At 40.6% G+C, this 14,013-nt stretch overlaps 1 protein-coding gene across 1 annotated transcript; it reads right to left on the reverse strand.

Moving 5' to 3' along the window:
* Positions 1-2,178: 2,178 nt before the first annotated feature.
* LOC146376786 (phospholipase A and acyltransferase 4-like) lies at positions 2,179-7,780 on the reverse strand. Its single transcript, XM_084945416.1, has 6 exons — positions 7,691-7,780; positions 5,945-6,035; positions 4,866-4,918; positions 4,620-4,728; positions 4,203-4,450; positions 2,179-2,721 (listed from the first exon to the last, which is right to left on the reverse strand). The coding sequence occupies exons 2-6, from the start codon at positions 5,979-5,981 to the stop codon at positions 2,626-2,628; spliced, it is 543 nt and encodes a 180-aa protein (XP_084801542.1). The 5' UTR covers positions 5,982-6,035; positions 7,691-7,780; the 3' UTR covers positions 2,179-2,625.
* Between the last annotated feature and the right edge of the window lie 6,233 nt (positions 7,781-14,013).

Consider the following 14,013-nt stretch of genomic DNA (forward strand, 5'->3'; position numbering starts at 1 on the left):
AATGTGTTGGTCATAAAAAGTTCCAGTGTTATAAAGTTACTGCTGTTGTGTTGTGCTGCTTCCTCACTTGTCTGAGGTGGTCAGTTGCTGCATTCACAGGATGCAGCGTTTAAGCAACATCTGAATTTCAAACACAGTCTCTGATCTCTGGCTGAAGTTTCTTCCTCCCATCTGAGCTCACCACAGTGTGAAGGTCATATCAGGTCAGGTCTAGATTGTTGCTCTTTAAAGTTTTCAGTCAACATTCAAACTATAAAGGTAAAATAATTATAGCTGACACCTGCTCGTTCTTCTGTAGTTCACAAAAGTCTCTTTTTTCAGGTGAATGTGTCTGATGATTTCAGCAGTGATATTATGGCCAGTGCAGCAGCTGGTGAGTCTTTATTACTCTGATACATCCTGTCCTCTCCCAGTGGGCACACATCACACAGATGTTCAGGCCTTCAAACCCAATCTGAGGCTCTACTGGAAAAGAAAAAAGCAGAGTCAGGTCGGATTATAGCAGTTTATTTTTCATATAACATTATAATACAACATGTCACATCACCTGTAATTTTAATGACCTAAAATTACCCACCAGCACTTCCATCAGAATGAAGGAGTAAGAATTTAAATTGTTACAGGCATGAAGAAACAAGTCACACTGTAGGTTTTTATCAAGTAATCAGGTATTAAGAGTATTTTAGAAGAAATGAGACACAAAGCACAGTGTAGGTCATTTTAAATAGTTGGTTACAGTACACATTAATCTGAGATAAGAGCCGTTTTTTCTTTGTTGTTACCTGGAAAAATGAAGTCTGTGAAACATCATCGGCTGAATGATGCGCACGTTTGCAAAGTACATTTCTCACTGCTGTGCACAAAAATACATCAGCTTCAGAAAAACCTGTGAAACAAGTTTTGACTCAAGTGAAATTCTTGTCCATTAAGTCATTGTGATATCAAATCCCAAAGAGGAGGGCTCATCTGAGGACTGCACCAAGCATCCACCCTTAGAAGCTGTGATCAGACTGTGCAGAGACAGATACTCGTGGAAGATGAAACTTGATCACGCAGAGATGTTAAAGCACTCGTGTCAGATTGTAAAGGAGAACAATGGAGAACATGTGAGCTGTGACAGATTTGAGACTGAGGAACCTGCTTTAACCAAGATGTCCGAACAATTCAAAGTTTCTGATGAAAGTCGTCTTCAACCCTTTAAATTGAACATGAACACTGAGACACTGGAGAACTAATGGATGTATTAAGTCTTTTTGAGTAAGTGAACTGAGCTGAATCTGCCACAGTCATGCAGACGGCCCTCGTTTTACTTCATTGAAACACTTTATAAAAATCTCAATAATTCAGGTTTACTAAAGAGAACCAAAGGAATACATTTCTCACTTGTTGTAGAAGAGACGATTATCATTATTACATCATTACAAAAATGACGAGTGGAACCAGTGAAAGTGGAACTGATGTGCTTTGTTGTTTTGCAGGAAAGTATCAGAACTGTTTTTCATTTTGTTTTAAAGATCCTGCAACAAAAGTCGAAATTTGTGGAGAGAAATCGTTTTTGTCTTCCTTCCCCTGAAAGTTTCTCCTGTTTTTCAGAAACCTGAATGAAAACAATTTGTTGTTGTAGTGTTACTAAAGTAGTACTTTTACAAAATCTGTCAGCTGCAGATTTTTCTTTTTATAAGTTTTATATTCAGATAAATTTTGGCCTCAAAGTTTTTTTGTTTTTATTTTCAAATTATCTGACATCATTGAATTTCTGATGAATCTTGTATTTTTTCAAAGACTTCAGAGAAATTCAAATTAAGCAAACAGCTGATTGACCCGTTTCACATGTCATCAGTTAAATAGCAGCTCCTCTCTGTGGGGCTGATTACTGCTAATTAAAACGATTGAATGAACTGATTGATGACACTATTCTGTCAATTCTGTGACTGAAAACGTGTCAGTATGAGTATAAACACATGAGGAAAAGACGTTTTAGAGTCCGTGCCTAATATCACTTGTTTGAAAATAGACCTCAAAATGAGTTTTGTCCATATTCTGCATGAATCAAAGAAAGTTTGAAAGTTTCCCTTTAATTTTTGCTCGATGACACAATGACAGCACAGTCAATGCATCTCACCACGAAACTGTTTTTTTGTATAGTTTCAGTCATTATGCAAATGTCCTGGTTATAAGACCTGACCTGCAGTCAGCTGAGACTGAAGATGAGTGACGAAGTTTTTTTCCTTCAAAAAATGTCCAGATGAACAGAATCAACTTTTGGGGAAATTTTTTTTTATTATTTGTTTGTCATAAAATGTAAGAATTACAATAGACTCTGTGAAGATGCAGTATTTATATACTGTGGGCCAGTGGATGAAGTGATGTAAGGAAGCACATCATGATTAAAAGCACTGTGGAGTAATCTAATCGTAGCTCTGGCATTGCAGCAGTTACAGAGGAACCACATTTATCTTCCACTTACTGTATTTTAAAATAAAGTCAGAGGTTTCCTGATGTCTGTCCGTCTGTCCATCTCTTTGTGGACACTAATGTAGGTGTGTGGATTCAGTGATCAGAACTGTGTGATTTTATGGTAATGACAGGAATGTTTTAGCGTCTCACACAAAGTTTGCTTTAGGCCTACCAAAGTCGTGCCAGGCCTAAAGCACGAGTAACTGTAGCAGGATCAGTAACTGTATCCCACGCTCTGACAAAGTTTTCCACTCCTTGAGGCACCTGCAGGGAGAAAACATCACAGGAAGTGAGCAGACATCCTGATGAACAGAAGACTGCCGTGATTCAAAACTCCATTCAGACCTAGTTTCTTATCAGATAGAGAAATAAAATGAGTGTAAAAGCAAAATTCCTCCGCCTGGGCTGCCGTGCACCTCTGCATATCTGTTTCAGCGTGTGACCCCGCCCCTCCCCGGACAGTCGAGGATGAGTGCACTAACATGCCTGCAGGCTGATGTTTTAATGAGTGTTTGATGGAAAATGACAATGGCAGAGTTTGTGCTCTCTCGAGTTACACGATAGGTGAGTAAATAGTAAATAATTTTTCGAGTATGTGTATGTAAGTTTTTTTGATTGATATAAATTTTATGATTGATATATAGGGACCCTAAAACTCCCCCCAAATAGGGAGAAATATTTTTTTCCCCAAAGATTAAAAAGTCATGCAGTAGAGGGATATGTTGACCTGAACCGAGTTTGTCATCTGTTCACACCCAGTCAGTGCCGTTCTTCATGCCTGTCTCATCAGCACAAACACTTTAAAGGTGACAATCTAGGCCTTCGGCAATAATACAGATGGCAATGCATTTAAAAATCTTACCTTTAAGATCTTAACTTAAAAAAACAAACATCTGTCACATAGGAAAGAAGCATCAATATCTGATGAGCAGATGTATTAACTTGGCCTTAATGTGTTTTATTTGGTGGTGTTTGGTGCAGTTTTCTTGTTTTGCGGGGTTTTTCAACAGGAGATGGGGAACTCTAACATGTTGTTTTGTTCACGTTTGTACATCTTAATTTTGAAGTGAAATGTGCTTTATCCACTATATGCATATAAGGCACCCTTTTCCTTTGTGTGATGCATTTTTCTCTGTTTTTACAAAAAGGGAACAAAGGTGTTTAACTCAACCTTGGATGATCCGACTTGTTCTTACTGAGGTGATGTGAAGTGAAACATGCATTCTTTTTTTGGTAATGTGCTGGAAAAGCTTGAAAGCTTGAGCTTTTTTTTTTACATGCATATCTGATTAAAAGAGGTTTTTATAATGAGTTTTTGATTCAATTTTCAAAACACTTTAAATGTGACCTGTTCATTTAAAAACTCCTCTTTAACAGGAAGAAACCTCCAACAGAACCAGGCTGAGGGAGGGGCGGGGCCATCTGCCACCATGAGGGGAGTGAAAGGGCAGGAGACACAACATCCACATGCAGATCTCCTGTTTACATTCACAGTGCTGAATATTTTTTAAAGCTAAAGTTTAGTCAGTAGGAGATAGATGATGTTTTTACATTATGTTTCTGCAAATGCATTCTCTGTTAATCTGAATCCAGTCAAAACCTGCTGAAATGGGATTCATCAGTAGAATTCAAATAAAGGGTCAAACAGGAAATGAGCTTCCAGCAGCACAGATCTTGTTCTTTGCAAACAGATTCTGTATTTTCTGTTTAGAAAATCACTGAAGGGTCTACATGGTTCCACCCACCTGCTGCGACGCAGACACACCATATCGTTGCTCTGTGGCAAAGTGCTCACAGTTCCTCCTGATGCTGTGGTACGTTATCTCTCTGCCCACCCAGCTCCTGGCCTCTGTAACAATGACGTCAGCTGGGCGGGGATTATGGGTGGAGTCCAGGCTGTTGTTGATTCGCCACTGGTCATTTCCCACCACATCCCTCAGATTCTCCTCCCTCACATCCCCCCTCTGAGTTATGACAGTGATGCTGTTGAAACCTGCAAACACATGAAGGATAAACTGGGATCAGAAGTAAAGGCTTCATGATTTCATCTTTTAGAGTGAGCTATGAATCAGTTTAATGTGTGATGTCATTTAAGCTTCTTCTTCCAGACTGGGAGGAGTTAAGCTGTGGGAGGTGTTGTGACAGGTGTGTGCAGGACTTACTGGGCACGACCAAGTGAACCACAGAGCCATCACCAACATACACAGCCCAGTGCCGATAGCTGCCACGGAAGATCTCTATCAAGTCCCCGCGCTGTGGCCTCCGACCATTCTGTGATTTACAGACAGAGAAAATGTTTGAAGCTGACTGTGCTCAGTAACTGCAGCACATTGATGAGAGACTTCAAATTAAACAAATCAATCAATCAAAGCACAGCCACAGACAACAGAAGCAAACGGTTTTCTTACCATGTCAGTGGGTACTTCGTCCACAGACCTCGAGCTGCTTTGATATTCAGAACCTGCAGGAAAAGATCATTTTATAAACCAAATCCATCCACAGACAGTATCAACCTAATAACACACACAGTGTTAACACGATCAACCTTCTCTGTGTATTTACAGTCAGTGATGATGTTTGGGGTTACTGTCCTCACATGTGGGTGAAATCACTGAGATATAATATGTCAACACTGACTTGGCTGAAGGTTAATCGAGCATCCTTAAAAATGATGATGATAATAAAACAGCAGTCTTGTTATATGTGGCATCTTTCTTCAGAGCTTTAATGTTCACCTTTTGTTAAAACTGAATCAAACAGGTGTTTCTGGTATTTAGCTTTATCACTGATATGTGGACATCAAAGATCAGTGTTAGCAGAATATTTTAACTCAAAATTAAACATTTTGAATTTGTGGTGCACTTTACATGCAGCATAAAAGATGGATGTAGCCACTGATGTCACTCGTTGGCTCTTGTTTTGAAGCCTGGAGTGATTTTACTGTTTGATCTGTGTGTTTCATAACCAGGTATGAAGAACATGGGGTGGATCTGACTGTGAACCTGATTTTTGGGTGATGGCTTGTAGTCAAACAACAGCTACCTGGTTTTTTATCCATTACAATCCTCTAAAATTATTATAATTTACATAAACCCGTCACAAATGTGTTTATTGAAGTCAACATCAAAGGAGCTGAGGCCTTTTTCTCCTACACTTTAATGCAACTGTAAGTCTTAACACAACGTGATGTGTCACGATATTTCTACAGTTGCTTCACTTTTTACACAGAAAGCTAAAATCAGCCTTTCATATGGCTGTTATAAATATTTAACATCCTTTATTAAAAAACATAATTACACCCTCATAGATGAAGAAGACATTGGCATCTCTTATTTTGGAAATCTGCTTCATGTTTTAGCAATCTGCCATTTGACTGGACAGTTTGACTCTGTTTGTAATCAGACTGACCAATAAGAATCAGTCATGGGTCAGAGCTCCTCCCCTCTGCACCCAGCAGAGTTTCAGGGTTAAAGTGTGAAGGACTCACGAGATGCTGATGTCGATGTTGATGCTGTGCTTCCCATCACCAACTGAACTTGAGCAACGTGAACTACAGATGAGAGGAACTGCTGGGCTTTCTGGAAGAATTAAAATTCAGTTACACAAACACAAACTTTATTAATGACTCTGTTTACAGCAGGATTTTATGACCAATGAAGCTGAATTTACATTTCAGGAAAGGTTAAACTGTGAATGTCCTCAGACTTATATAAGAAACCTCTGCTGCAATGTTAAATTAGGTGAGTCAGTAAATTATGTGACGTCAACAGTGACACAAGATAAGAAATGACATCTTTACAGTGCTTTTTACTTTAAACACCAATGAAGGTAAAGATCAAAGCTGACGGGTTAAAATAAACCAGAATAAATTATTTAAATAAAACTAAACTCATCTTTAGAGAAATATCCTTAGTTTGGTTATATACAGTGTATAAACCGAGTAGACCTGCATGTCTTTACTGTCTCGGGTTACTTTCAGTTTTGTGTGACCCAGCGTGAACTGTGTCTGTTTCCTCTGTGGTTATGAAACGTGTCTTAAAAACACGCAGCTGCTGTACGAAGGTCACGTTCTCCGTATGTCAGGAAATGTTGGGGAATTTTAGCAGCATGGAGGCCGTTGGCTTAAATCACAGTATAATTTAGCATGCCAGGCCAAAGGCACATGGTAAAAGTATTAATCAATATGATCTAATATGGAAAAGTAAAATAAATAAAAATATTAAAAAACAAACAAACTACTAGCATTTCTTTGTCCTCTCCTTGAATTCTGTCCTGAGCTTTTCTGAAGCTGAGACTTCAGCCTTTCTTTAACAGCACTGAGCTCTCCACCAATCACAGACACGGGGACTGCAGACAAACTCCATCTCTGATGAAAAGGATTGTTGTTGAGGTCACAGGAATCAAACCTGCACCCTTGTTTTGGTGGCAGCTGCTCTGCTCTTTGGCTGAGTCGGAGACACCCTGTAGTGTGTTTGACACCAGCGGCAGTGTTCGTGTCAAACACCTCTGAGCTCTTTCAGGATCACTGACCAGATCAGAGTGAGAGATTCAGAAATGTACCTGATACCACACAGTTTAATAAAGAACAAATCTGATGGTTCCTCCAGGTGACAGTTAGATGACAAAGAAGGAAAGCTGTCACATTATTTTCTCTTCCTTTATTGGAGCTTCGCTCCTGTGGTTATGATGTCGGCGCTGCTGTGTTTGCTGCTCAGCACCGGGTCAGTAAAGAGGACCCGTCTCATATCAGAGGAGTCACTGTTCCTCCGCGCGCACACGTTACCGGCCACTCGTTTACGGAACATGAACACGCCCACGTCATTCTCGCGCTCCAGGTTTAAATCCTGTCTCACTGAGTGTTTCATGATAAACTCGGGCTGGAAACAAACATAAAAGTCTGCAGAGCTTCTGTTTTATGAGCTTCTTCGTTTTTCCATAACTGAGTTTTTTTTTTATTTCTTTAATTTTTTTGTTTTATTTTCTTCTCACTGACAAAAATATTAACAATAAAACTTTCACTCACGCAAACCTCACCTCGGTGCAAGATGCAAACATGAATTCAAACTCGAGTTTGATTTTGGAAATATCTTATATTTCTATACGCCGGTCAGACCTCGTACAGCTGATCTAATGATTAATGATTATTGTCAATTTGAAGTCAATCACGTGCCCGTTTTAAATGATAATAATAGGAACTGAAAAAACAATAAAGAGTAAAGTTTAATTCACTGACCTGTTGATGCTGCAGTTGAAACCGAGAGTCAGAGTAACGTTTCGAGGAGATGAGGATGAGGCAGTACCGGAAGTCTGTAGGAAAGCGCGCGTGTCCGTGTAAAGAGCAATAACTGTGCCACGCTATAATATGTAAAACAGACCTACACAAACACAAAACATTCATCCATGCAAACAATGTTTCAGTGTCTCTTTTTCTGTCACTCGGGATTTTTTTCTAGTTTAATCTGCAAAAAAACGGTGAAACATTCGAGCTGAAACACCGCAGGCTCCGTGTCTCCATCCACGTGATGTCACGCATTTCACCAGTGACTGTCTCCGTGGACTTGGAGGCAGCTCGTGCTCCTGGTTCAAACACCTTCATTAAAAATCTTGTGTTTAAGGCTTTGACACATTTAAAAGACCAAAATGTTTAAGACAAATAAATATTTCATATCTGAGGCGCATGTATGAAACACGCTGTTGTACTCAGAGTTAAATCCCTCAGCTTTCAGGTTTGATCATTTTTATTGTACAAAAGTCAAACTCAGACTGTTACTGACAGCACAGAGGGGGTTTCTGTGGAGCAGATCCAGAGGACACAGACTGACTGTGAAACTTAAAGTGAAACTCAGCTTTTATTACTTTTCTTTCTAACGTTAAAGAATCATTTACACAAACTGGAGGAGATGACAGAAACAGCAGGCAGGTGTGGGAACAGCTGTGTCCACATGGTTTATGTCCATGCAGACGGTTAAAGACACCGAGACACTTCCTCTTCTTCACTTCAGCCACTCACTGCATCTGTGTTTTTACCCCTGAGGTGTGTCTCTGTCGTCTTGTGTGCGGCACGGTTTTGCTCTCCTGCATCCATGTTTCTAAGAGTCACGTCTCTATATAACACATCTATGATTGAATGATAGATCTGAGCAGTTTCCTCTGAACAACACATCTGCTGAAATCTGACGAGATGATGCTGAACATGCAGAAATCTCACGTGGCTTCATTGTGGAGTTGGACAAGTGCAGTCATAACACCGTCTCAGCCTTTAACCCTTTAAATCTGGTTAATGTGTTTATTTTACACAGTTTGAGGCCTCAGTGTTCCCCACTAACAAAATAGAGCATGAAACTACGTGAAACACAGATAAGATTAGATTCCTTTGCACTTCCCATTCTCAGCTGTAGCAGGAGACTCATCCCTGTGCATCAGTGCCAGTATTTCTGTTGTTGGTATAAGTGATTGGCCATCTTGCCAAGACCTTATTGGCTGTGGTCCAAAGAGAACCCCAAAGTCTTCAATCTTCAAAACACAAAGGCCCAAACTTTATTTATTCATGTCACCCTCAAAGACAGCACATTCTATCGATGCACCATCGAGAATATTCAGTCTGTCTGTGGTTCTGCCAGCCATCCAGGACCTCTACAGGTAGACAGGCCTGAAGATCCTCTCTGGTTCCATCCACCACAGCCGTACACTTCACAGAAGCATCAACAGCAGCAGATGGAGGAAGAATTTCTAGCCACAAGCCATCACTGAGCTGCTGAAATATTGGACTGTTTACACCAGGGGTGGGGGCCTCCAGGCCTCGAGGGCCGGTGTCCTGCAGGTCTTAGATCTCACCCTGGATCAACACACCTGAATCAAATGATCAGTTCATTACCAGGCCTCTGGAGAACTTCAAGACATGTTGAGGAGGTAATTTAGCCGTTTAAATCAGCTGTGATGGATCAAGGATCATCTAAAACCTGCAGGACACCGGCCCTCGAGGCCTGGAGGCCCCCACCCCTGGTTTACACAATCACTGTACACACTGTATGTATGTACCACTACCTCTGCTACCGTATTTTTTAGGAATCTGTATTTATTTATTCTTATTCTTTATTCATATATGTTATCTTTATTTATATAGTTTATCTTATTTTTTATCTAAGTGTTACTTATGTGCATTTTTCTGTGGGCAATATTGAGGAGGCTGAGTATTTCATTGCTGGCAGTGATGTGCCATTGTTGCCTGTTTATGACAAACAACAACTTGAAACTTGAGCTGATCTCTCAGATAATGGAGAGGATGTAGTGACTCATCTGTGAAATAACATTTGTGCAAAATCGAATAACACTTAGGTGTATTTTTCTAAATGTTAAATAAAGAATAGAAAACACCTTCAGCTTCTGTGGCAAATTAATTATCTTAACATCAGGCTGTCCTCTGCTGCTGAACATGATCAAATATATTAGCATACACACAGGTGAGAGCAGTGGCGATCCTAGCCTGTTTGGTGCCCCGGGCGAACACTCCCTCTGGCGCGCCCCCCCCACACCCCACACCCCACACACACACACACACATAAAACATATTAAGGATTATACATTAACATAAAACTGTTGGCGGAACCACACTGAATTTCGCCAGAGAAACACACACACACACATATGAAGAGAGAGAGAGTATGCATAGTATGCAAACAGCTACCAAACAGCCATCATAATTCATCATACAATGAGAACAGGACAAATCAACAATTAACAATGACTAATTAATATTAAAATCTGTAACATAATGTATTGTTTGGAGTTTAGTCTGTTACTGTTGCTATTTTTACCATTTCTTTTTGGAGCAACTGTAATCCACATTATTTCCTTAGGGATTAATAAAGTATTCTGATTCTGACTCTGATTGTTTCAGGATGACCTGCCATTATCCAATCACACATCTGCTTACCTGCATCTTTTGCTCGTTTCTCCTCGTTTTCTCTTTTTTTCTAAACTGAGCACCTGATGGCTTTGAACTTTTCTTGTCCATCTTACATTGGTTTTAATTTTGCTCTTCAGTATGAACACAAATCCCCCAACTCAAGGATCACCACAACATAACCTAATAGACCTACACCTTAGTTCACAGATTCGCTTTGTCTAAGGTTTATTTCTGAGATTTCACACAACCCAGGATTCAAATCATGAATACATGATGGGCTTGGATTTACAACATTATAAATGAAATGTGCTCTATTTGGAGGCAGCCGGCCCCCTTTCGACAGGTTGTGTGAGACTTTAAATCATCAAACTGTAAATTATTAATTTTAAATTGTTATTGATCCCTTTACCCCGAGTCCTAAAGTGTATATTTATTTTCTTGCTCTTCTTATATTTATTGTGTGTTTACTTGCACTGCTGTAACTGGAGCCTCGTCGTCTCGTCTCTATATACTGGACTGTATGTAGCGGAGATGACAATAAAGTTTACTTTGACTTCAGCAGCGAGCACGCGCACCGAGGGCTCTCGCGCTCAGTTTTCGTGTACAGAATTTCGAAAAAACATCGGTGCAGATTATCAGTCTGTATCATGATGTCTGGTGTTTTCGTGTTTGTTGGTTTGTTTTGTATTTAGTTTTATTTTGGTTGGTTATTAGATGCTGCTCCAGCCAGCCAGAGAATCCCCCGCCGCCCCGCCCTCTCCTCCCTGTGCCGCAAGCAGCAGGCGCACCTCGCAAACGGAGGCCGCCCTTACTCCCAGCAAATGGGCGATAGAAAACCCATCGGTGCCTACGACATTCCTAATATGCGCTGGCTGATGTCGGGGCAGCATGAGTACGAGCAAAAAATAGTTCAACAAGTTCAAGTTTTTATTTTTACAGGTAACAATGGCATATTACTACCAGCAGTTAAATTCTTAGGCTCAGAGACCCTCAATATTGCACACGAGTAACACATACTGAATTGACTGGTATGAGTGTGGATGCTTCTGTGCCACATGACGAGTGTGTGGCTGTGGTCACAGAGGATCCTCAGGCAAAAAAAATTAAAGGTGTCTGTGAAGAAAGCTGCCAGTTTGAGAGCACGACTGGGATGTTATCTGGTCTGTGTGTTTCAGTGTGTGTAACTGTAAGTGACTAAAAGTGAACAAAGTGTCGGCAGTATAAAAAGATTGTAGAGTAGTTCATGTTTCTGGTGTGGAAATGGTCTTATCGGGTGGAGTTAAAAAGCAGAGTGGCTTTGGGGACAAAGGTGGCGCTCCTCCTCTCAGTCCTGCAGCAAATGCAGCAGAGGCGCCGCCCAGAGGGGAGCCATTGAAATGCAGGGTGAACAACGTGAGAGGGGTCACCACCATCTCTTTGGTTTTGCTCACGTTCAGGTCAAGTTTGGAGCTGTCCCACCACTCTACAAACTCCTGCAGAGCGGGCCCGTGGTGCTGTGAGGGCCTGACAGCAGTGACAGAACTGTGTCGTCAGCATATTTAACCAGGTGACAGTTGGGCTTTTTAACCCATGGCTTCTGCTTAGAGTGAGTCTGTACAGTAACCCGTGGTATGATGTCATGAGTGTATTTACTGATGTATTCTGTGCAATCATTCACACTATTGTTGGCAACAGCTTGAAAAAACTTACCTCTCAGCAGTGCGGAAGCAGTGACGCAAGACGATGGCGGTCCAGCATTGAACCAAGCACATGATTGGCTGCTCACGCCTCAGCTTCTGCTTATAAGCTGGTAGCAGGACGACCAAGGAGAGATCTGATTTGCTGAAGGCTGGTCGGGGGCAGGCACATGTGAACGAGGTACTTTTGTTCTCACAGGAACACCAGCCAAGCCGGGAACTGAGGAATTCAGCCATTTCTCCGTATAGTATCCTGATGGAAAGTCATCCTGCCAGCAGTTCATCCAGCTTGTTTTCCAAAGTTAGGATGTTAGCTAGAACAATGGTGGGAAGTGAGGAATGGTGCTGTCTGTTCATCAGCTGGGCCATGACCCCGGCTTCTTTCCTCCAGCGTAGTTTCTGCTCAAGTGCATTTGTGTGGTCGAAGGTGATCTGTGCCATTTAAACAGCACGTTTCCAACAGCTCATGCTGCACAAAGTACTGTACACACTAAAATGCAACTAAAATAAGTAAAATGCACAACAATCATGCAATACAATTTAAAAGAGAAATAATAATACAATAAGAAAATAAAAAATGACTAATCTGTTTAAACAAGAAGAGCTTGGGTCAATGTGTGCTAAGAGACAGTCCATAAAAATGTGTCCAGTGTTTGTGCAGATTGAATATTTAGACACAGACTGTTGCAGAATCTGCAAGTGAACACGAGGAAAACTCGAAATTGAGTATGATGGCGAGTGATGGCGAGTGATGGCAGCCATCCTCATCGGCGCCATCTGATAATCTAAAACACTGCATTAACCATGAAAAAAAAAACTACTGCCACCTTTACACACAGCCCCCTGTTTTACTCCCCAATTATGCAAATGAACACAGTTTTAAGAATAAACATTAAATTTTTCATTTCTAAATGTGGAAACTGTCCTGATGCACAAACAAAATTTATGACATTGTGTTGTTTTTGTATTATAAAAAATGTATTATTTAAAAACACATGTTGCAATAAAAGATTACATTTGTAGATTCTGTGCTAACGTTTAACATTTTTGTTACCATTTCAGTGTCTGAGACGAGGGCTGTTCTGCTGGGGAGCAGCTGGTCTGAGTGGGAAACTTCTTACTGGGAGAGACAAATTTAACAGAGTGGACGAAAAGTGGACTCATTCAAAGCAAAGAAACAGTTCTCATCAACACACCAGATCTGCTTCATTCCAGCATCTCTGAAGACAAACTAAGAGGACTCGTGGAAACCTGTGTGAGACTCTCTGATCCTGGCTCTCATGTGTTCCTGCTGGTCATACAGTCTGAGGACTTGACACAGCAACACAAACTGAGGCTCTGTGAAATTCTGAACATCTTCAGTGATTATTCTTTTGACCATTCACTGGTCCTGACATCAACACCCAGAGCTGATGTAGAGACCTTTACAGGTCTTGATCAGATTTCAGTCTCAGAGACAGAAATTCTTCAAGTTCAGGAGTTGCAGACAAAAATGGATCTAAGTGTAGAGCGTAATGATGGGAGGCATGTGATCTGTCATCCAAACAGAGCTGGAGCTCCTGTTAACTTTGTGCTCTATGGTTACGTTTACAAGAATATTCAAATTGGTTGCAAGATTTTTTATTTTAATACATTTGCAGGAATTTCAAGCTGTTTTTCACATTGTCATTATGGATCATTGTGTTGAATTTTGAGTAGAAAAATGATTTTAATAAATTGTGGAAAAAAAGCTGTAACATGACAAAATGTGGAAGTGAAGTGCTGTTAAAACTTTGAGCATGCTCTGTAGTTAGTAAATAATATAAAGGTTTCATTTGGAAATGTCGAGTCAGTGCCAATAACTGCACCACCTTCACTGTGACACCCAGGTTTCTCACTGGAAACACACAGCACACACAGAGCTGTTACACAAGACACTGTCCACAAAACGTGTCCAACACCAGCTTCATCTCTTTCCTGAACAAAAGTTAGGAT

Source organism: Perissodus microlepis, chromosome 12 (genome assembly GCF_051167445.1).
Source record: "Perissodus microlepis isolate ML-2025 ecotype Zambia chromosome 12, ASM5116744v1, whole genome shotgun sequence".
Taxonomy (NCBI): Eukaryota; Metazoa; Chordata; class Actinopteri; order Cichliformes; family Cichlidae; genus Perissodus; species Perissodus microlepis.

What these genes read in the sequence shown, in the direction of transcription:
- LOC146376786 (XM_084945416.1), bottom strand. Translation starts at nt 5,981, where the DNA reads ATGGGAAGCACAGCATCAACATCGACATCAGCATCTC. An exon ending in GGTTCACTTGGTCGTGCCCA is followed by an intron (nt 4,451 to 4,619) that starts GTAAGTCCTGCA and finishes ATGTGTTTGCAG; the next exon opens with GTTTCAACAGCATCACTGTC. An exon ending in GTGTGTCTGCGTCGCAGCAG is followed by an intron (nt 2,722 to 4,202) that starts GTGGGTGGAACC and finishes TTCTCCCTGCAG; the next exon opens with GTGCCTCAAGGAGTGGAAAA.